General features: G+C 37.2%; 1 protein-coding gene and 1 pseudogene across 2 annotated transcripts in view; both read right to left on the bottom strand.

Annotated features, from left to right (window-relative positions):
- Positions 1-4638: 4638 nt before the first annotated feature.
- Positions 4639-25623, bottom strand: part of LOC149074672 (uncharacterized) — a 363805-nt gene continuing 342820 nt past the window's right edge. For both annotated transcript variants that reach the window (XM_089247127.1, XM_089247128.1), the window contains exons 26-27: positions 9664-9857; positions 4639-4813 (exon numbers count right to left, since the gene is read on the bottom strand). In XM_089247127.1, the coding sequence (XP_089103253.1) occupies positions 9664-9857 (194 nt within the window). In that variant the 3' untranslated portion in view covers positions 4639-4813. The remainder of the gene's footprint in view (positions 4814-9663; positions 9858-25623) is intronic.
- Positions 14509-20632, bottom strand: LOC149074673 (uncharacterized; annotated as a pseudogene).

Consider the following 25623-nt stretch of genomic DNA (forward strand, 5'->3'; position numbering starts at 1 on the left):
GGCTATTGAAGGTGAAGTACACTGCTGGCCACCCAAATTGCAACACCAAGAAAGACAAGAGATATCGCAACAATATTTATTTTGTAGATAACATGTTGACCAAGCATCAAATGATTAAATTTATAGACTTCTGTGAAGTGTGGTTCCTGCCAAAATCAGTAGCCAGAGTAGCCGCCATTGTTGGAGATCACCGCTGCCACACGCCTCGGCATTGATTCAAAGAGACTTTGGATGTGTTCTTGGGGTACAGCAGACCAAGCAGCTTCCACGCGTTGCCAAAGTTGATCTGGTGTGGCAGCTGGGGATGTAATCTGGGTCAATCGTTGAGCAACCATGGACCACATGTTTTCTATCGGTGAAAGATCCGGAGAGCGAGCTGGCCAGAGAAGCAATTCAATCTGGTGATTGACGAAGAACCTTTGGACAATGCGTGCCACGTGTGGTCGCGCATTATCCTGTTGAAATATGGCTGTGGGCAAGCCCTGAAGGTAAGGAAGGACAACTGGCTCCAACACCTCGGAGATGTAGCGCTGGCTTTTTAAAGTACCGGCAATGCGTACTAGAGGAGTGCGAGAGTGATATCCAATACCGCCCCATACCATAATACCCGGTGCAGGACCAGTGTGGCGGTGCATAACGCAGCTGTTCAGCATCCTCTCTCCACGGTGTCTCCAGACTCGAATCCGACCATCGTGGTGTTGCAGACAGAAGCGTGACTCGTCAGTAAAGACAATTTCATTCCATTGTGCCGTCCACATCCTTCTTTCATCGCACCATTGGCGGCGGAGACGTCTGTGGTTCTGCGTCAAGGGTAGACGAAGCAATGGACGTCTTGCGGACAGACCACTCTGCTGTAAACGGCGTCGAATGGTACACTCAGACACTGGATGATGCGGTACAGACTGAATGTGCTGTGCTATGGTTCGTGATGTGGCTGAGCGATCCGTCACTGCCATACGCACAATACGCCTGTCATCACGTGAAGTGGTGCACTGAGGTGGATGCGATCGAACACGTCGGTCCGTCGTACCCTCCTGCATCCAACGATCACATATCCGCATTACAGTTGTTTGGTTTCGTCCAACACGACTACCGATTTCCCTGAAAGATAATCCACAATCTCGGTAGGCCACCATCCTTCCTCTGTCGAACTCGGACACTTGATCAAAAGATGATCGCTGTTTTCTACGAGGCATAATTGATCGTTTTTTAACCACAAGAAAAACACAATTGCCGTACTTCAAATCGTCGAAATCTCCAAGCCTTAAATAGCGCTTTGAAGTGGCGCCACAGGCGCGCGTGATGTGCGTCTGCGCTGAAATTCTAATCATTTGCATTTCTCACCTCCGCTAATGCATGTTGTAAATTCCATATTATTTGCATGCTTCCTTCAGGGTGTTGCATTTACGGTGGCCAGCAGTGTATATGAGCATAAAAAAACGATGACAATGACGTGTGATAGATTTGGCGTTACCCAGAGTGCAGCACGAGGAGGCCTATCACATTACACTCCATTTAATTTCCTCTTCCAGTGTTTTGGTACCCTTTGATGGATCTCTACCCATAATACTTAATTGTGATGCGTCCCCATTTGGGGTGGGCGCTGTATTGAGTCATCAAATGCCAGACGGAAAGGAGGCTCCTATCGCTTTTTCTTCAAGAACTTTAAGTTCTACTGAGCGTAATTATGCGCAAATCGATAAGGAGGCTCTGGCGATTATATCAGGTGTCAAAAAATTTCATCACTTCCTATACGGCCATAGGTTCACGATTATTACTGACCATCATCCATTGTTGAGATTGTTTAGCAGGGCAAAACCTACCCCTGATATACCTCCGCGAATGTTGCGATGGTCGTTGATGCTAAATGCATACGATTTTACCTACATCGTTCAGGAAAAAAGATAGGTCATGCGGATGCTTTGAGTAGGCTACCACTCCCGATTTTAAGGTTCCGCCACCCACTGAGGTTTTTTTTTTATGGAAGATCTGGCGTGTCCTCCGATTAGTGCAAGTGACATAGCAAAAATGACCTTGTGCGATCCCATTCTCGTCGCCATGTTTTAAGAGGAGGAAATGCAGGGGGTTAAAAGTAATTTTATTCAATGAAACTCAACATAACTAAAGAGTTAAAATTAAAACATTTCTCACGGGCGCACAGCGCCGTGATACTGAACTAAAAGACAGGATTACGTGTGTGTGCGCAGAGGAAATCTTCCTTTATATAGGCGGATCACACATGATCGATGACGTCGTGGCGGATTGATATCGGCAGCATCCGATTTACATATCGGACCACAACAGAAATCATCCGGATTTCATGCATTCGTATGTCAAGCATGACGTTAGAGTGCTCTTGTTTTGATGATGGGTACAGGCAGTGCTCGCGACTGGAAAAAGGTTTAAGAGCTCTGGTCTAGATCGCAAGCTTGTTACCGTATTCCAATGGTTCTCTTTTGTCAGCTACCTCCCTTCCGTAATTCAGGGTTCATCAGCGGCTTCCCAAGAAGTTTGGAAGTTTTTCGCCATATAAAAGAACCACTTTAAAGCATAGGTTTTGTGCACACAAATCCATATTTTGGGCTCGCCACGACGCACACTTTTGGAAGCACTGTGGTACTCCTTGAAATTCGGCCTAAAAGTTATGTTGCAACACAATTAATGGCGAACGAGTCCGATGTCGGTCTTCTCTTGAACTCTCTCGTTCCGTCCCATGTGTATATTGTACGATTTCATCCGTACGTCAAGAATTCTTTTTTGTTCATCGTCCAAATAGCCTTTTTGCCCCACCCATACAATGTCTGCCCCAATGTATGATGGCTACATATTGGCATTGTTCTTTTCTGTTGCTACTCACCCATCCATCCCTCCAGGGGATGGGCGGAGATACGGGGGAGGGCATTGCTCCCCCCCCCCCCCCGTCAAAAGTGGAGTCGACTGATCTAACGCATATATGTATCTATGAATTATCATCATCATCGTGCCCCCCAGCAATAATCCCCAGACTTCCAAATCTATCTCCACCTATGCTCCGGGGTAAAAAAAGAATGAATAAAACCTGAGAGAAGAAATGAAATATTCAATTCCACAGCTTTTTTCTCCAAAGCCTACATTTTGGGGAAAAAATCGAAAAAAACAACTCTGGAGAATCAAAAAAATCCGTGAAGCTCTCTCAAATTTTGTGACTTTTTCGGGACTTCCGTGACCTTTTTCTCATTCCGTGAATTTCCCGTGCTGGTAGACACCCTGAGTAGTGACTGAAGAATTTATTCCAGCACCAATTGAACATTTTAAAATTAATTTTATCCCTGCTGTTTTCATTGCCATATGGCCCGCGAGCCGAAAATTTTGAAAATTTATGTTGGGGCCCGAATCAGACATGTGGGGGGGGGGGGATCTGTGACCTGGATCCAAACGTTCAGTAAATCAGCAACTTTCGAAAACTAAAATGGTCTACGTCCATTCAAGAGAGTCGAATATTTTATAACACTAGTTACAGATTATAGGGCTGCCTATTCTTTATCAAACTGAAATTACTGTATGTACATACTGCGTAGTATTTCTGGATGAAAAAAATGAAGTTGAATTCTTGGAGGGAAAAAAAGTGAGAAAGAGGGTCAGAGGTGTAACAATACTGGAACTTCTGTGAGACAGGCCTAACTCATCTCTATAATATTTGGTTCTCTTGTTCACCTGTACAAGTTCCGGAAATGTTTCTCTAACAGCTCTTGGAGATATGCTTGCCTGCCTGTCCGACCGGCACATTCAGCTGAAATGTTGACATAAACAGTAAACTTCACTTGTCCATTGGCACAATGCCGGCTGAGCCAGATGTTTTTATCAGATCTTGTATGATAGTACAGTTGTCATCCACTATTCTGAGTTTCAGAATGATGGTCGTCATCCTGTTCCTCAACAGGTCCACTCAAAGCAGTTAGAGAGTTTACTAGTTTGTCCCGTGACCACACCCACCTGTAAGCTGTCAATGTGATACCATGTCGCTGTAGTACGGCTTTCATGACTACCTCCTATATATAGTATCACTCTGACTTGTACCACCACACCTTGTCCAGATGAGAATCTGGGTATTTTGCAACATTAAATTAAACTGGGTTGTTGCAGTATCCTATGTCAAATTTTTGTTTTAAAATAGTTTTTCAATTATTCTGCAGCTGAATAAAATTCTCAAATGGACACATGGGGAAACTGTGCACCAATGATGTAAGTGATTGCATTATGTTTTCATAGTGTGTGTAGGTCTCTACTGATTCCACAAAACCCAATATTTTTGTTGTAATTTTATTTACCTAATTTTGAGATTGAATTTGTGTGAAATTTTTTATTGATGCAGTATTTCTATATTGTTCACCTAACGAATATACAATGTCAGGGATGTACGCAGGAAGGGAGAGACGGGCATGTGCACCACCCCCCCCCCCCAAAGATGATTTAAAATATTTTTTGGTATTTTTGTAAATTAAAATTAAAATACCTAAAGGAAACATCTTTACATGCTATGTTAAAAACATTCTGTTGACAAAGGGCTTCCTAGATAAATAAGATCTTTCTAAACCACTGGTCCTAATTACACTGAATAAGAGAGGTTACAAAAAATAAAAATATACCACAAAAAACATATATAGTTTATAAGAACTTTATTTTTCAAAGTGACAATGACAAATGTACCCTGTGTGTTGGACAAATATACAAATAAAAACTTTGCAAACCATCATCATATGACACAAATTACTTCTTGATTAAAATAATTGGCACAGAAAGTTTTATGACATCTTGACAAAAGTGTCCTTGCCATCTGAAATAATAGAATTCATGAACTGAAACTGAAAACATTGGCTATCTCAGCAGTTCTCAACCAGTGCTTCGCAGAGCCCTTAGGGCTCCGTGTGCACTTCTTAGGGGCTCTGCGGCCACTCAAGGATAATAAAAAAAAAATCAATAAATTTGATAAACAAACAAAAAAAACCAAACAAAAAAATGAAGCCTAATGACACCATATAAATAATATACTAAAAAAGGCTCTTCGAATTAAACAGGGCTCTGTATAGAAATTATACTTCGACAAGGGTTCTGCGAGTCAGAAAAGGTTGAGAACCGCTGGCTGATATTCATAAAGATAAATAAAATGCAATAGCTGAAAAAATCTAAAATGAAGCAATGAATGTTAGATTCTAAAATTAGAAACAAAAAACCTTTTATGATAAATGCTTTTCATTTTGGCCCCTAACCCTTTTATGACCCAAAATGATAAAATAATAAAACATAATTACTGTAGAAAAAATTTTCAGAACTAGTTTTTGTAGTTTCAGCTAAGTAGCAGTTTTAAGCAAGGAAACTGAGTGCTTCTGGTAGGTCACAAATGGCAGACTAAGCATCAACAGAGGTGGCTTTGTCTGCTGTGATTGCACTTGGCTTTTAATCTCCAACTTTCAACTGTGGGGGGGGGGGGGGAGAGGTTGTGATAAAGGTTTGTCAAGTTAGGTAGATGCTTAATTAGAAAGACAATTTAATGCTTTCAACTGTAGTATGATTAAAATTTAATCTTTCTTGTTCCTGAAAACATCAATTGCAAATCTAAGCTCTGTGGTAAATTTAAAAATACACCCTTCTTTGGCCCAACATTTTTATGTCATATTTTTGTAACCCTAGGTAATTTGTTGAGTACCCTCAAAAATGTAATTATGCACTGAATAATTATGTTTACTTCTTAAATGTCTATTCTATTTCAAGGGGTTTTTTTTTCTCGAGACTGGAAAGACAGTGTGTAAATACAACTATATTAGTCTGGAAGTTGAAGTTATGCAGACTACAGCAATAACCACCTAAAAAACTTTTTAGATGCAATTTGATCTGTTGAGATAAACTAAAGACAAGCTACAGATAATTTAAAGTACCCCAGTTTAACAAACTTGATGACTTGGTTTACCGGAAAATCTTTAAGGTTTTAGTGCCAAGGAAGAACTAGCATTTACTAGTTCCATAGAAAAATTTGTGAATATAGGTTCCTAATAATTAAGCCACTGAAGCCTGTTAAAAGAGATCTTTTGGATCAATTTTTAAGACAAAATTGTTAAGTAAAAATTTAAAAAAAAACACTATGTAAATATTCTTATTTATACGATCAACACTAGTTTAAATATAAGTTTTCTTTCAAATTGAAGTTTTATTATGAGCCCAGGTTCAAGAAATACCCTTGCTTTTCTTTTAATGATTTTGGAAACGAAAACGTGGGCCAAAGTTGCCCACATACAAGGGTAACATTGGCGCAAAATGTTTTCATTTTTTAATTAGCTTAAGTTGAAAAAAAAAAAAAAATCTGTTTTTTATTTACATATACATACATAATATAAGATAGCCTATCAATATAAAAAAATGTTACCAGAACTACAGTAGTAATAATTGCCTTTTCAAACCTTTTATTATTTCAAATATTTTAATTGTATTACTAAAATATTTTGTGATGAATCACTGTGCCTCGAACATGGAATGTCATGCTATTTAGAGAGAGATATGGCTTTTTGTCAGCCCAAGGTATCAAGGAAACATTTTATTTTCAAGATATTATGCTGAGGTGAACTCTGAAAGAAAAGTCATCTTGTCTCTGCCGGGACTCAAACCCAGTCCCTCTTTCATTCTGGGCACAAGCATGCTACCATCTACACCACTGGAGACACGACCCTGCCTTCCTCATTTCACGCACTGTGGCATGGTAATATACAGTGGTAAGATTGCAAACTTTGATGAATTAAAAGCACATCCACATCATTACCATGACATACTCTGATCTGTTGTTGAACAAGCATTTTTGCACTTCTCCATCATAGCCAAAACACAGTACACAAGATATTTAACATTTCTTGTGTAAGTTGTGGTTTTTTGTTTAATGACTTCATTTTTGTGATGTTTCCATGAATTATGAAATCATAAAATGCTAATTAAATTACCATTTTGCCCTGACTGGCTATCGTTTCCATTCTGCGAGCAAATTTCCCACAAGCCAGATGAGTATAGCATTATGCATTTTAAAGTATTCCTCCCCTCCCCTTAGCTATACAAAATTCCATTGCTTCAGGAATTTTCATGCAAATTTTCCACGTCATTCTGACCAGTGGTTCTTATTTTACAGTGTTTTCAAATCGAAACTTCAGTTATAATCACCCTATAAATATTGTAAATCATCACTAATTAATCTGCATTAATTATGCTTTACTATGTAATATATCTACTACTTAATAATACCATTTGTAGATGGCAACACCATCCTGCCTTGTAAGATGGTGATGGTAATAAAGAAAGGCAGTCATGCTCTTGATACCATGCTAACTGGTTGTAGCAATCTATGTCCATTGCTATAGTTAGTGGACCAAACAGTAAATAGCCAAGCAGCAATATATAACATACTAAACACATTGTATTTACCTAGTTTTTATCCCAGTTTTTTGCAAAATAGCTTCGTAATCAAGCGTGTTAGAAGTAACTGGAGAAAACATCTTTATATATGATTAATAATTACATTCAGAATTTTCAAACACAAAATAATTCCTTGTGAGAGTTGACAAATAATTAAATTGCAAAAATTGGTTTTTGTGTTAAAAGGAAATAAATATTTTTGATAAATTAATTTAGGAATGGTGTTAATTACATTAATAAACATTTTATTTTAATTATTAGAAGTTTGAATGATTTTCAAAAATTTTATTGTATCAATGTAAATGCTATTTAAATAAAAAACAAACCTGTTTTTTTACAAACCCTGTGTAAAAGTAATGTTTTGGATAGAAAATAAGAAAAAATATAAAAAAGCCAGAAAATTCAAGACATAAGTTATAGCCAGAAACAATGCCAAATGAAAACAAAACTGCCAATTATTGCTGGAATTGATTATAATTAACCTTGGGTAGTAGAGGAAGGGTTATTGCATACAGAGGGATTCAAAACGCAACATACCAACTTTTAGGGGAGATAGAAAACACAAACTCACAAAACAGAATTTGCATAGGAATGTATGACTGGAAACCCTAACCTGATGAGCTGGAGGATAAACGAAGATACAAAAATGACAAGCGAATAATGGGGGGAAAAACTATTTAGCGATACATTACAGAAAAACAGAACGTGTACAAATTAAGTTTCATAACAAGCGCTCCAAGTTCTTACTATCTACAGTTATGCACGCTTCACAAAGGCGACGAATTGATTATCGAATCCTTTTGAAAATATCCAGCATTTCATAGGCGTTTGCAGCCGTGATGGAGATTCTTGCAGCGTGGATGGTAAGAACTTGGTGCACTTGAGAAACTTAACATGTACACACACTGTCCTCCGTGTAAAGTATCACTAAATAAAGAGTTTTTCTACCCATTATTGGCTAGTCATTTCTGCATTTTTGTTTATCCTCCAGCTGATCAGGTTGGAGTCTCCGGTCATACATTCCTATGCAAATTCTGTTTTCTACCTCCCCTAAAAGTTTATACATTGAGTTTTGAATCACCCTGTATATCTGCAACAAATAGTTTAGGAGTTAATTAAGTGCAGTATATGAATGAAGTGTTAATTAAGAATACAAAAATTCCATTCATTTTAGCACTTAGTACTCATTTTATGTAATTATTATTTTATCATTTTATTTTTCGAGGGGAAGAAAATAATCTTTTTTTTTAAATGTTGTCTTTATGAACATAGGTGAGTCCAGAAAACATACAGGAAATTTTTTCCATGAATATCTCGAATTACATCTCTTTACTAAAAGACAAAAATGATAAATAAGAAGAAAAGAATAAAAACCGGTTTAAATCTAACCTTTGCCAGTAAAAGGTTAAAATATATTTCCAATGTCACATTGAATGTTTTTATTTTTCCTCAGGAAAATGCATTCGCATGCAAGACAGAAATACAAGATTAATTTTTCACTCATATAATTTTGTCACACATATCAAGGTGAATGGAACCCAGGCCAACTTAGATTATCATTAACTTGAATTATCTGGGGGAAAAATTTTCAAATGTTAGTTTTACTTTAAGAAAATAAGCAAAAGCAAAAAAGACAGTCCACAGTACTGTACTTTTATTCTTGAATATGGACAGGATTTTTTTTTGAAGAAACAACTTTTTCCTTCAAGTGTGTCAGCTTAAAACAGCAATGTCTAGCCCATCATTTCACAAACATTGAGTTGGTAGGAGTGGCTTTAACTTGTTCTATGTATTGCAAAGCTGTCTCCAGTGTTATACCTTTACATGATTTTTTTTTTAATTGGAGAACATTTATTTACACCAGTTTGAGAGTGGGGTAAGGGAGTTAATGATGCCAATATAATCTGTGACATCCATATTTTATTCTCGTGCCTTTACTCATTTTGAGCACTTGGGGAGACATCATCCATAACAATATGAAGTGTGATAATTAGAGTTAAGAAGCATTGTTAGATAGCAGCATGCTACATCACCATGCATACCACAGTACACATGGAAACTGCCAATGTCATTAAGGTACTGGATCTGCCTACGCAAATCACAGCTATTACAACCCCGAATTCACTGCTGAATGCATTGAATATTTGATTTTCAATAGACAAAGAAAGCTATAACGATTTGAAGGTAAGAGCAAGTCTAATTATATAGTAAATATGACAATAACCAAATACTCACTCATTTATATTTATTTTTATCATCACTCAACAAACTTTTATTGCTAGAAGAATCTATCTTTAATGTCATACAGGAAAAGGTAGATTCATCAGCATTCGCAGCCACTAAATGTGGAAGAATGGGCTCTAACACAATCCTCTTAAGATTCTTGTAACATAAGTTGTCATGTATTTGATAGCCTTGAAAGAGATCACCTGAAAATGTTTCATAAATTTTATTATTGGCCAAGTTTGAGTAAGTTTCAAGTAGAAAAAGTAAGAGAGACCACCATTCTCTTAATAAAAGAATTTAAACAGCATATATATATATATATATATATATATATATATATAGCTTTACAAAAAGGGAGGGCCAAACAGAGAACAATTTCTAAAATAACTTCAGAATTATTGATACGTTTAAAACAATATAAAGCAAAGAAACAAAGCAATGATTCAGAGCCGAACTATACCTCAATGAAACTCAAATTAATTAGAGATGATTTATAATCACAGCAGTACTTAAACCTACAAATTAATCAAGAGCTTGATTAAATAAATCAAGAGCGTGCCGTTTATTAAATATAGAATTTTTTAAAGCTCTAGGGCGGACCAAATGGGTCCCTAAGAGCTGCATAGTGCATGTTTTGTCTTTTGTTCTGTTGTCTTTATTTATTTTGTATATTATTTGTATTCAGTATTCATGTATTTATGTGTACTGTTTTGCAATAATAAAAAAATTTATCCCTCAGTTAACTTCCACCACAAAATCTTGTATGTCAAAGTCAATGAAAATTATGGAAATAACATCACATAAAAATTATAGAAGACATGTTCATTAATTACAAACACGCTCAGCCCATAGTCTGAAGACCAAATGTGGTTTTCAAAGCAAAGTGACACACAAACTATATCCAAACACATAATAATTATTAAAATATGAGTTAGGGACAACAAACATTTCATCTAAAACAAATTAGTCCATTCAAGGGGATAGTTAATTTCTATATTTGTTTCTACTGTGAACACCAAGAGGCTTTAGGTGAGAAAGCTACAAATAATTCATTGAATCAACAGAGATATGGGCTTTTTCGAAAAATCAAGATTCTAATTTTTGTATTAAAAACTTCATACACTATCATTTGATCATTTTTGTCGCACCATGGTCATTTTCTGCACACAAGGGCTAATTAGACCGGGACCTACAATTTATTGTCGATTCCAAACAGCAGCCTTGTTTTTTTTATACTCATCGAGAGGTTGATGCACTAACCCATCGATAGGGGACTCTCTGCAGTAGCAATGTTTTCTGCAGTCATGTTGCTGTTTCTGTTTTACCCATGTGTCAGGAAAGTTTTCTGACAAGGACAAACCGGCTATCAAACTCAAGACACCTCTAAACATCCTTTGGCACTTTAGGCGAGTATCTTATTGGCCTGGGCTACCGTGCCCCTTTACACACTATTTAGTATATACAGTAAAACCTCGATAAGTCGTCACCTCAAGTTATCGAAAAATTATGACGGCTTAAGCGGAGTTCCGTCAGTTTCAATGTGCAATGTTATGAAAATCGTATAAATTTAAAGTAATATGACATTTATTAAAGTATGAATCAAAATAACAATATTAATAACATTTATAGATTGCGAAAGAAAAAATAATAGCAATTTTTTATCTTTTTTATCTCTTATTACTTAAATTATTGTGGTGAAATGTACTGTACACTTTGATTTAAACTAGTAATTTTTAATTTATAGACTAACAGAGCAACTGTTTGAATAAGTAGCTTTTCTTCATAACAGAACTCTATTGCACATTAATTTTACATATACATCAAATTTAATTTTAGTGTTTGAATTCTTCATCAGTAGTTCATGATGCAACTACAAAGTAATCTCGAACACTTTTGACTTGGTGGAGGGGCCCTGGGCAGGGAAAAGTAAACACAAGACCTAAACTTTGTTGAAAAAAATTAGACATTCCTTCCCGCAAAGATATTTTGTTTAAATTTCAAGTCCTAAATTAGTAGAGTCCTTGCTTTCTATGATTATTTATTATCCGTGCCCGTTGCACTTTGACTTTAACTTGATTAATTTGATTCTTCGATTTACATAATTTTTGATCTCCTTGCACTATATGTAATCTTTGACATATCAATAAATTTTGGTTTTGCCGGGGGGGGGGGGGGGCAGGCAAAGTGCTTACATTGCTTCTTGCGATAGAGCTTGGGTGTCTTGTCTCACAGTTTGTCCAGTTTCTCCAATGTAGCCCAGGCAGAAATGAGATCTAGCTTGAACAGTCCCCAACGTTCCAAAAACCTTAGTCGGCAAATGAACTTCCCCAGCATCACTTAAACTGTTCCTTTTGGGTATATAGGATTTTATGGTGATTTTTAAGCATATGGCAATGCTGTTAACAAGCTCTTTTTTTAATGGGAGCCATAAAAATAGTCTGTTCCTCTTTCTCAAACTTTTTCATAGTGGCAACTTAACCAAAATTAGAGACGAATAAACGAGGGTTTAATAACATTGTGGTCTATGAGAGCTGGAAGGATCTGAAGAAAAATTACGACTTAACCGGAGTGACAACTTATCAGGGTGACAACTTAACAAGGTTTTACAGTAGATATATAATTTTTCATCATTTTGCTGTAGTTTGGAACTTGTTAAAAACCCCTAGAAAGTGCAAACATGTTATCAAATCACTTTAGAGGCCTAGATTGGATTGGATTGGATTTTGAATTTTTTGGCGCAAGGACCAATTTGGTCAAACTGCGCCAAAGCAAGACATAAAAATGAGAAAAATGTCCTTCTGTCATGTCAAAAAACTAAAACATATAAAACGGAACATGAAACGTAAAACAATGACATAAATTTTAAAAACTATAATTTGTCATAAAAACCAATGGCTTTGATGAATTTAAAAATGCGAGATGCATCGCTATTGTCATTTAAAATATCATGAAGTGAAAGATGACTATGACCAAAAGTGGTCGTAAAATGATGACGATGATGTGAACAAGTAAAAGCATGAGCAATGGTCAATGGACTTTGACAATGAGGGCACTCTGGTTGACTCTCTCGTAATAACAAATATGATTGTGTTAGGCGACTGTGTCCTATGCGCAACCGGGCAAGCAGAACTTCCTCCTTTCTGTTAGTTCTGCAGCTCGAACGCCAAAGGCCAAGTGTGGGCTTGATAACATGAAGTTTATTATTTATCTGATGGTTCCAATGATCCTGCCAGCGGTGATGCATCACTTCCCGGAGGATTGAGAAGTGGTCACTGGCAGGTACCAAAAGGTTATTGTCAATGTTAGTTGTTGTTCGAGCTGCGGTGTCTGCTTTTTCGTTGCCCGGTATTCCTACATGACCTGGTACCCAGTATAATTTTACTGTGGTACCATGATGAATGAGGTAATGCAGTTCATGAAAAATGGCATGAATGAATGGATGAGTGTGAAACGTACAGGAACACAGTGCTTGTAACGCGCTGAGAGAGTCACTATAAATGATGCATCGTCGGTGGCGTTTGCGTCGTATATGACGTAGAGCCTGAAGGATTGCGTACAGTTCTGCCGAATAAATAGAGAATGTGTCTGGAAGTTTGAAAGATGTCTCCTCACAGCAGATGTAGGCACAACCGACATGCCCAGTTAGAGGCCTAGATTCTGCAAGAAGTTTAACATAGAAGTTAAATCATACTGAATTAATACGTCTAAATTCTTTGAACTTCAAAAATATGTCATTTAGCAAAACAGTAATCATATAAAAAATTTTATGCCATTTGGTCATAAATTGGAAGAACAGTCAAAAATGATAATGATTTCCAATGATTTTATTCTATGTATATGAGCTTCAAGTACTGTTGTGAAAATTTACACTAAATATCTTTGGAGTCAAAGGAACAGATCAATCCATTTTACATTGATTCCTATAAAAATATTTAAGTTTGCAAAAGGACTTCAGGAACAAATTAAATTCGCAAACCCAGGGTTAACTGTACTTATATAAAAATGAATAAGCATGGTACAGTATAATTTAGCAGAATAAAGACTTAATTGCTAACAAGGCAAATGCAATAAAGTTTGGCAATGCACTTGGCTTGGACTTGTACCAATTTGCTTGCAAATATTTGAACATTTCAGCAAATATTTTTTTTGCTCATAACTTGGATAACCATCAAAAAGTGCCACTCAATAGTTCAAGCTAATACTGTGTGAAAAAGCAGGATAAATGTGGGTAAAACAGGTTTCACCTGCATTTATCCTATTTTTTCTCAACTTTCCTCCATTTTTGAATTAGATTATCTCAGTGAATATTGCACTTAGAAACATGGAATTGTTTTTGTTGCCATCAAGAGAGATAGGGCAAAAACTTTGTAATTGGGTTTTGGGGCATAAAGGGTCTGTATAAAAAGTAAATTTTATTTTAATAACTATAAACCCTTGAAACATGAATCACTTATCTATCAACATCCTTTGGTGTCCCATAAGGGAAAAGCCTAGGCAAATTTTGCCCATTGCTCTAACACTAAGTGGTTTAACATGAGTTGTGGGTCATGTGAATATGAAGAGAAACATTACTCTGTGGAAATTCCCAGAGTTTGGTGGGAATGACGTATCTAAGTTCTACACTGTTATTTGGAAACTTTTTCTAATTGGAAGTATGCCTCGAGGATCAAAGGTTCACCAGCAAAATGCCATACTCTATTTGCTATGCACCCGGCATATAAAACAAATTTATGAAACTTACCAAAAGGGTCAGTGACATTATATTATCACTGAACCTTTTGGTAAGTCTTATAAACTGGTGGTTAATCATTTGTAACCTCCAGTTATTATTAATTTTTAATAATACCTGACAATTTCAATAATCACCGTATTATCACTTTCACCATGCCATATTTTAGCATAATTGTCAGCTACATCCCAAGATTCTACATCCATTAAATGTCTTTAGGCAAATTCAAGAAAAATATCGGCAAATTTCAGATCAAGTCATTTATTCACACATAAATCATACCATTAAATTACATTAGCTTATTAACAATTCCATATTATTATTATATCAATTTAACCATGATCTTGGCATTTAACAAAAGAACATTCTCGCCAATTTACGTTGATGATATTCCTATAAATAGGAAAAAAAAGCCACAATCAAGGAAACAATTCATATCGATCGGTGAGAGTTCACGATCACTGCCAAAGAAAGCAGAAAATCAACACATTGAGACAATAACATAGGGATGTCAGTAAATAAGGGCAAAGAAGATCATCTCAATGATCTCACAAAATTATGACAATGGTGGCCATCACTATTCCCACTTAGCTCCAAGAGAGCTGTGGGAGATTGAGTCATCGATAAGCAGACGAAAAATACATCACAGCAGGACGTTAATACTCATATCAACCACTTTGTCACCAATAGAACTCCATGAAATCATTATTACTAATGACCGATTACCCAAACCAGCTGGAATAGTATGAAGCACTTCACTTAAAAATATTAATCAAACATGGTTAGTGAACTAGAACATCACATGATGTTAGTAAGTTACGATGAAGAGCTTCACTACTCTACACCTGAAGCTGTTCACAAGTGAATGGGCAGGAGCTATCATTGAATTCATTCGTTCATCCAGCAGACTATTTATAATGTTGAACGGGTTTGTTTTCAGACCAATCAGAGTACTGCTGGCTTTTGAAGCACAAAGAAATTGGTGACGTCATTCAATGGATGTGCATATGGACATGTGGAATGAATTATTTTCCGAACACTATTATTTTTTGGTGGCAATAGTCTCAACAAGATGGATATTGCAATTTGAGTTCATGGTATTATTAAGACAGAACGGAAGCCCATGGAACCCTCTGTTAACATTAACGAAAAAGATTTTAAAACCCATTGCTGACAAGTCAGTGATCAGCCTAAAGTTGGCACAAAAAGTTTGCATCATTCAAATATAAATGATATTTATGACTCTATGTAGGAGTTAAATTTCAGTTAGCCTCGGGCGGCTGCTGTTGAAGTTATTACGACTCTTGATCATTGATCATTTTTGTCGCACCACAGTCATTTTCTGCACACGAGGGCTAATTAGACCGGGACCTACAATTTATTGCCGATTCCGAACGGCAGGCTTGTTTTTCATGCTCATCGAGAGGTTGGTACGCTAACCCCTCAATGGGGGACTCCCTGCGGTAGCAATTTTTGCTGCGGTCAAGTCGCCGTTTTTTGTTGTACCCCTGTGTCAGGAAAGTTTTCTGACAAGGACGAAACGGTTATTACGACTCAAGTAGCAGTATTGATGCAATTTTGATAGTACTCGCTGGAGCTCTTGCGGTTTTACTGGGTATAGACATTTTGTCAAAGTTAGAATTAATAGTTAAAATAATAACAGTTAAATAGTCAAAAATAATGAGTAAAGTGGAGGACTTCAACAATACAAAGGAAGTGTTGAAAGAGAAAAAAATGAAAAAGTTGTTTGAATTTCCAGAATTTTGTCACAGACAAAAAAAAAAAAAAATTGTTTTTTGAGTTGCTGTCCAGTTTTGAAAATCTCTTTTGGTGCAAGCCAGGAAGAACTCATTTAATTGAGCATAAAATTATTACTGACGGTGCATCTATACTTAGGTCCCCATTTTTCCTTTGCCAAGGTGGAAAAAACAACTGGGGGAAAAACAGGTTAAGCAAATGTTGGAAAATGACATTATAGACCTTGCTTCCTTATTAAGAAAAAAGCGTGTGATTGGCGATTTGGCATTGATTACAAAAAAATTACCAAAATTACTGCCTCAGATAGGTACCCTTTGCCATCGATTGGCCAAATCCTTCAAAGAATTGGAGATTCAGCCTTCATATCTACATTTGACTTGGCCTCTGGGTATTGGCAGGTCCTCGTAAAACGTACAAAATTTCTTTTGTCACTGACTCCGGTATGCCTACCATTTTAAGGTCAAGCCATTTGGTCTTAGCAATTTGGTTCCAATCCAAAATAACAATGGTTCTTGGTCACTTGGTGGGGAAGTGTACTGAATTTTACCTAGATGACAAAGTCGTATATAGTCCCACTTTTTTGAAAAACATTTACAAAATTTAGAAATTGTTTTTTCTTGTCTTCAAGAAATGACAATTTGACATTAAAACCAGAAAAATGTTGTTTGTAGAAAAATTAATTTAGAGTATTTGGGTCTAAATTTGTCCTGTGAAGGTTGGCATGTCAAACCCAGTCAAACTGAGGTTATTTCACAATATACACTCATGTCCATAAATTAAGGATAATTCAGAATCACACGGAAATCGAAATCTAGAGTAAAAATTTCACCTGTAGAATTATATCACACATCTGCAAGAATGATATGCAAATTTCAGGAAGCCACCAGATAATGCGATAGTATGTCACAATGACGAGAGTGTAAGAGGGGGGTATATAAGGAATGGTGGCAAAGAAGTAAAATTGTTCACAAGAGTTCTGTTAGGCGCTCAGTGCCATGAGCAAATAGTTATGACACAGAGGACGCATGTGGATGATTTTTTACGTGGTAGAATTATCGGCCGCCTGGAATGTGGGCGTACTCAGATGGAAGTATTTGAGGAACTTGGAATTGCCCAAAGTGTCATCTCTAGGCTTTGGCAACGATTCCAAGATAACGGAAATGGCAGTAGACATTACAGTACAGGTGGCCCCCCGAGTTACAACGCCGAATGAAGACCGGTATTTGGCAGTAACTGCCAAAAGAAGCAGACAGAGCACAGCATCCGACCTGTCTCGTCAGCTATCTGCAGCCACGGGTACCACAGTTTCAAGGCAAACCGTGTACAGACGTTTGGGAAATATTGGTTTATATGCTCGCAGGCTTGTCATATGTGTGTCAACTCACGGCAACTCACTGTCGGCAGCGATTAGCCTGGAGTAGAGAACAATTTGGACATCGTCACAGTGGGCTTGTATGATGTTTTCCGACGAGTCCAGGTTTAGCTTGCAGTCTGATTCACGTTGGACTTTCATATGGAGAACGCCAGGTACCCATTACCACCAAGACAACATCATTGAACGACACTGTTACGGTGGTGCAGCATTGCTCGTTTGGGGTGGAATTATACTGGGTTCCAGAACAGATCTGCATGTTCAAACCGGAACCATGAAAGCCCAAATTTATCGGGACATCATTCTGGAACAACATGTATGTTTGTTTAGGGGTACCATGGGCGCAGAATTTGTGTTTATGGATGACAACGCCCGTCCTCACCAAACAAACATTGTAAACGAATGCCTTGAATCTGAGGATATAACCCGTATGGAATGGCCAGCATTCTCACCTGACTTGAATCCGATAGAGCATGTGTGGGACATGCTTGGCCGACGAGTTGCAGCCCGTCAACCACCTCCTACATGTGTACTGGAACTTTGGAGAGCATTGGTTGCTGAGTGGAGTGATCTTCCCCAAGATCAGATCAATAATTTGATACTCAGCATGCCTAGGCGTTGTACGGACTGTATTTCATCGCATGGGAGACATACAATGTATTAACCATCATATTAACCATGTAATAGTAAGTTTTTGTAAAGGAGATATTTTTTACAATTGCTCCAGTGAGCAAAAATCATAGTTTTTATGAATGGTATCATACATACACCATCGTTTTTGTTCTTTATCTTTTGTTTAAAAAATGGGCTTTATGAATAAGTAACGTAAGAATAAGTGAATAATTTTCTGCACTACACTAATTTATAAAATGCCTTACAATCCTTAAGGAAATCAATTATCTCTCGATCAGTTACTGTTTTACTACTGCGCAGTTTCTTTAACATGCTGTTAGCTAGAAAGCTAGAATCAACATTTTCATTACTGCAGTGAATTTTTGGATCAGTCACTTCCAGTTTTAAAAGTTTGACCAGCATATTTGCAGATTGCAGTACATGTTTCTGCAGGAACCAATGCAAAATTGATGACGAAACTCTTTCAAAATCTTCTGCTAAAAAGAAAATCATTGGCTGATCTGTCTGATACAACTGCAAAAAAGGGTGACGAATTTTCGCCACTGAAAGAAAAGTCTGTATTTTAACAGGCAGCATTTTGTCTCTTTCAGGTGTTTCTGCATCACCTCAAATGACCTGCATTGAGGTCTCGAAACTTTTTTTTCTCGACAGCAGAGGCATATTCCTTCAAGGCCGGAAGTAAGCTTGGGCACACTCGGCAACAGGAAGATTCTGCAACCAGCGATGCAGAACAAATTTTTTGGGAAAATTAGAGTTTTCTGATATCTGCAAGAAATCTTCTCGTCTTGCTGGCGAGTCTTTGAAGAGATGATATATACATGATAAAAAATCATCAGTTTCCCAACTACTGGAAGAACTGCTACTTCTGAAAGCATTGTGCACGGTATGTAGACTACATGTGCCCAAGTCTAAAATTTGATTATTTAAATATTTCATTACCTTGTCTTGGAGATGTTTGAAAAACTTCAAGTTGACATTGGGACCATCCACTGAAACTCAAAGAACTTTTGACAATCTGAGTGGTGAGATACTATTTTCAAAAGCTTCTAAAACATCCTCAGATATACAATGACCTAAAAAAAAGATGTTATAAACATAGTCCTCACCTCATCCTTACACCAAAACTTGACATGCAAATCAAGTTGTTTTTTTTTCACTGCCCGATTGAATGTTTCATCAAATAACAATACATACGAATCTTGCTTTACAAGTTCCTCCAACAATAGATCTTTGAAATATGGGGTGATTCAAAAAACGGAATAGTATGCAATATTTTTTCTCCACACAAAAACATTTTTGCAAACTGACTAACGGCAAACATGATCTTGAAAATATCCCAGATATTTTCATTTGATTTATATGAATGATGATTTTTATGCAGTGTAGAGTCCATACAATTTCCGCATTCACAACTTCATTTTTCAATAAATGGTTTCCAATATCATTGTCATTCGAAACATTAATTTGGTTTTCGATAGTTTCACCTTCATGCTTGATGGAATTATTCACACAAGGAAGTTCCTTAAGCAATAATTTTGAAGATGAATGTCTAATTTTCATCAAATCACAATGTTTTTACTTTTCATGTGGGATTTCAGTGCTAATTCTCCCATTGAAGCTATATTAATGACTTTACAGCATAGCTTGCATTTGGCGGCATTTTTTTCCAGTACACTCAGCAACCAATCTTCATAGCATGGAATTTTTAGCCACAAGTTGTTGAAAATGCACTTACCACTCATTTTTTTCCCTTGGAACAGCTTCAAGAACCCTGCTCGCCTCACATCTTTAAAAACCAATATCTTGTTAGTGATCAAAAGTAGCTCCGTTCACTTGTGGACTGAAAAGCTAAATTATTTTGGCAAAAAAATTAAACTTTTTTTAAGAAAAAAATACCTAGAACAAAGGATTAATGACTTTCAGACTCCGAAAATACGTCAACATATGAAAACGTTACCAGAAGAATAGACAAATGCTTTTCATCTTCAAATCCTATTATCCAGGGTTATTGGCTGCTGAGGCTTTTTCCCTGTACTTTGCACTTTTCTTTAACCACGTCACTTATGGGGTAGAAAAAAAACAAGGTGGCAAAAACTATTCCGGAAAGCACAGTTTTTTTTTCAAGGACTCTTGTGGATTTTCCAGGATTTGAAAATGAACTTTTTTTTCAAGGACTTTTCAAGGTTTTCAAGGACTGTACCAGCCCTTGTTCTTGTTCGCAATCAATTTAGTTTCTCTGCTTTTGTGTCACCCTCGAGGCTGCAACTAGAAACTAAAATTTACCCTCTTACTTGGGGGAATCTGTATCCATTTTGGCACCTCCGCCCCACACTTTTTAACAAAAAAATAGTAAACTCAGTAACCTTCTTGGTCCAGAGACTGTGTACCAGACTCCTATCCCCTCCATGCTCTCAATTACTTGCAGCCCTCGTCAATCTTTCGATAAAGATATTCAACTCTGCAATCAAGTGCTCTTAAGGTTTTAGGATTTTCTACCAGCTAGTTCAAGCAGGGGGGGGGGATTTAAATTTTAAAAAAAGTACTACATGATTTTTTTTGTGATGCCCCTTTTCTCTTGATGCCCTAAGCATGTGCTTATTTTGCTTAATGGTTAATCCAGCCTTGCTTGTTAAAAGTGTAAAACATTTTCCGAGATCGTTAAAAAAACGAATCTGTAAACTCTACCTTGAATATCCAATTTTGTTATCTAGCTGCTATGTGGTAGTCACCACATCTCATCGCAAGAAACAATGGTGTATATATGCAGAATCGGCTTTTGGAGGGCAGAAGGATTTCTTCCACAGAAATTGTGGGTCACTAATGCTCAAAAAGAGTTTTAAATTAACATAGTATAAGAATATATATATACACTGAAGAACCAAAAAAACTGGTACATCTGCCTAATATCGTGTAGGGCCCCCGCGAGCACGCAGAAGTGCCGCAACATGACGTGGAATGGACTCGACTAATGTCTGAAGTAGTGCTGGAGGTAATTGACACCATGAATCCTGCAGGGCTGTCCATAAATCCGTAGGAGTAAGAGGGGGTGGAGATCTCTTCTGAACAGCATGTTGCAAGGCATACCAGATATGTTCAATAATGTTCATGTCTGGGGATTTAGGTGGCCAGCGGAAGTGCCTAAAGTCAGAAGAGTGTTCCTGGAGCCACTTTGTAGCAATTCTGGACATGTGGGGTGTCGCATTGTCCTGCTGAAAAGTCCGACGGAATGCACAATGGACATGAATGGGTGCAGGTGATCAGACAGGATGCTTACGTACCTGTCAGAGTCGTATCTAGACGTATCAGGGGTCCTATATTACGCCAACTGCACACGCCCCATACCATCACAGAGCCTCCACCAGCTTGAACAGTCTGCACAGAGCACTTGAACAGAGCACTTGATTGCAGAGTTGAATATCAAGCTGGTGGAGGCTGTTGACATGTAGCGTCCATGGATTCATGAGGTTGTCTCCATACCCGTACACGTCCATCAGCTCGAAGCAATTGGAACAGAGACTCGTCAGACCAGGCAACGTGTTTCCAGTCCTCAACAGTCCAATGTTGGTGTTGTCGGGCCCAGGCGAGGCGTAAAGCTTTGTGTCGTGCAGTCATCAAGGGTACAAGAGTGGGCCTTCGGGTCCGAAAGCCCATATCGATGATGTTTCGTTGAATGGTTCGCACGCTGACACTTGTTGATGGCCCAGCATTGAAATCTGCAGCAATTCGCGGAAGGGTTGCACATCTGTCACGTTTAATGATTCTCGTCAGTCGTCGTCGGTCCCGTTCTTGCACGATCTTTTTCCGGCCGCAGCGATGTCGTATATTTAATTTTTCACCGGATTCCCGATAGTCACGGTACATTCGTGAAATCGTCGTATGTGAAAATCCAAATTTCATCACTACCTCGGAGATGCTATGTCCCATCTCTCATGCGCCGACTATAACACCACGTTCAAACTCACTTAAATCTCGATAACCTGCCATTATAGCAGCAGTAACCGATCTAACAACTATGCCAGACACTTTTTGTGTTATATAGGCATTGCCGACCGCAGCGCCGTACTCTGATTGGTTCCATATCTCTTTATTTGCATTCGCATGCCTGTACCAGTTTTTTTGGCTCTTCAGTTTATATACACATATATATATATATTTTCCAATATTTTTACATTTCTACAAAAATATTTTTCATTTTCTTGGGGGGGATTTTCGAGCCCCCATACCCCCAGACGTTTTTCAAACTCATCTAAAAAATTAAAAAACTGTCTTTTCTTGCCTACAAAATGTGGGTTTGACTCTGAAGCCAGAGAAGTGCAGCCAATATAAACATACCTTGGAATATTTGGGCTTAAATTTGACTAGGGAGCATGTAAAACACAATTAGACAAAAGTAATTTACAATTTTTCCTAGACCCAAAAATGTCAAACTACAACGCTTTTTAGGACTTTGTGGCTGGTACCATCAGTTTGTTCCTAGTTTTGAGGATATTGCCTATACCTTATATCAATTAACAAAAATTAAAATGGGAAACAACTCATAAACAGGCTTTTGAAAAATATTTTGTTTCATGCCCGGTTTTAACAACCAGGAAAAAGGAATGTCCTCTAAAAATTAATACGGTGCCTCTGGAATTGGGTTGGGTGCTATTCTTCAACAAGTAGAACCTGAGAGTGAGAAACTCTTAGCGTATATCGGTCGTACCCTAAACTTGGCAGAAAAATTACTCTGTAACAGAACAGGAGGAACTTGCCATCGTCTGGGCCTATAAGTTTGGAGCTTGGTTTTCGGGAGAACCCATTACGGTTGTGAACAATCAAAAAGCAGTGGCTCTGTACTTAGATGCCAAACAACTTAAAGGCAGACTCAGTAGATGGGCACAATTATTGCAAGAATATCCTTTGCATTTTGAGTATAAGCAGGGTTCGGCCATGTAGGCTCCAGATTGCTTGTCCAGGATGGCCATTGTCAACGATACTGAAATTATCACAAAAAATGAGTAGCTTTGCCTGGTTTTAATTTATACAAAAATTGCCACGTTTTTAAGACAAATAAATTCAACTGGTCGAATGGTCGACGCGTTTCGGCTCCTCAATGGAGAGCCGTCATCAGGACCTCGTGGTCAGAACTCACACGAATGAAGAGTGATGTTTACGTCTGGTCGTCCGAAGAGTTCGCCTTTGTATTTGCTGCGTCCGAGTGGTCTTTGGATGCGAATTGGGGAGCCATCTGTTGTAAAGTGTTGAAAGTTTTTTCACGACTGAGGTTAATAAAGCCTGTCCAAGCTGACGAAATAGGTGGTGTGTTTCTTCCATCATTAACGAGGAAATTCTGGCATGTTCTGATGAAGTATCCCTCGAGAAAATTCAATTCCGAATTGTGTGTTGCTTTTTTAAAAACAAATGCTTTGTCAAAATCATCATCTACTTCATCCCATGCAAGAATTGTGAAAATGGATATATTGGCCAAACTAGAAGAAATCTAAATATTCGAGTTCTCGAACACCGAAAGCATGTTGAGAAGGGACGGACGGATAATTCGGCTATTGCCCAACACTGTTGGCAACATTCACATCATTTTGATTTTGACAAAGCATTTGTTTTTAAAAAAGCAACACACAATTCGGAATTGAATTTTCTCGAGGGATACTTCATCAGAACATGCCAGAATTTCCTCGTTAATGATGGAAGAAACACACCACCTATTTCGTCAGCTTGGACAGGCTTTATTAACCTCAGTCGTGAAAAAACTTTCAACACTTTACAACAGATGGCTCCCCAATTCGCATCCAAAGACCACTCGGACGCAGCAAATACAAAGGCGAACTCTTCGGACGACCAGACGTAAACATCACTCTTCATTCGTGTGAGTTCTGACCACGAGGTCCTGATGACGGCTCTCCATTGAGGAGCCGAAACGCGTCGACCATTCGACCAGTTGAATTTATTTGTCTTAAAAACGTGGCAATTTTTGTATAGATACTGAAATTGATTTTGAAGAAAAAATAGATAACAAATTGTATCTATTTTCCCTATTGAACTTGTCAGAGTTTATTGACCTACAAAGTCTACAATACAGTTACATTATTCAATAATTTCAGAATAAAAAGATGAGAAAAAATAGTCCCAATGATAAAATAGAGAAATATATTTTTGAAAATGATAAATTTTTTATTCACAAAAATAAAAAAACTGTTGGTCATTCCTCCTAGTTGCAGGGATAAGTTCATTTTTGAAATGAATGATTACCTTATTTCAAGACATATGGGTGTTATTATTTATTTTTATTTGAACAAAGAAACAAATATCTACAGTGGGCACTATAAACTCTGATATAACAGATCATCATCCGATCTTTATTTATCTTGATAATTTTAAAAATAATATTGATAGCCGTAAAGAAATCCACACTCGTTATGATCATAGTAAACTAAATTTATTATTATCTGATCCACCGTGGGCCTCCGATATATTTTCATTCAATGATCCTAACGCTGCTTATCAAATCTTTTCCAAACATTTTGAGGATATACTGAAATAAGCAGAAATAAAAAAAGTTAGAATTAAAAAGTACAGCATCCCCAAACAACCCTGGGTCTCTAGCTCACTTCTCAAGTCTATTAAACGCAAAGACAGGCTTTATAGTAGATTAAAATCCAATCCTTCAACATTCAATTAAGAGAAAAATATAAAACCTATAGAAATATACTGACATCTACTTTACGAAATGCCAAAAGAAATTATTTTGAAGATCAATTTTTAAAATCTAATGGAAATATTTCAGAAACATGGGAAGATATTAATCAAGTTTTAAATAAGAATACCAAACAATCTACTGTGATCCCGAGCCTAAAAATTTTAGGGTCTGTATCAGAATCAACTAATACTCTAGCGATTGCAGAAACACTGAATCATGCATTCCGTAATCAAAACACTGATATGTCACCTGCTGTTAATAACGAAATTTTTGTAAATTATAATATAACATCTGTCGCGAATTCTTTGTTCCTGAACCCAGTTACTGCTGATGAACTAAACAGAATAATATCAAAACTAAGCTCTAAATCTTCTGTTGGTTTCGATAAGTTAAGTATACGTATTGTGAGAGAAAATATAGAATTTTTTAAAATTTTTCTCTTATATCTAATAAATTTGATCTTTGAAAGCGGAATTTTTCCAGATCAGCTAAAAATTGCAAAAGTAATTCCACTATTTAAAAAGGGTGATCAAACTAATCCCCTAAACTATCGTCCCATTTCAATTTTGCCAACATTGAGTAAAATCATTGAAAAAGCGATGTACAATAAAATTTCGAATTTTCTACAAAACAATTGCTCCATATATGAAAAACAATTTGGATTTCGTAAAAATATGTCAACTAAAACTGCACTTATATGGTTCATTGACACAGTGCGATGTGCTATAGATGATGGTAATTTCACGTACGGAATATTCTTAGACTTTAAGAAAGCATTTGATT

Source organism: Pholcus phalangioides, unplaced genomic scaffold (assembly GCF_987345545.1).
Source record: "Pholcus phalangioides strain wild (caught in Gottingen) unplaced genomic scaffold, Ppha-v1.0 ptg000017l_1, whole genome shotgun sequence".
Classification (NCBI taxonomy): Eukaryota; Metazoa; Arthropoda; class Arachnida; order Araneae; family Pholcidae; genus Pholcus; species Pholcus phalangioides.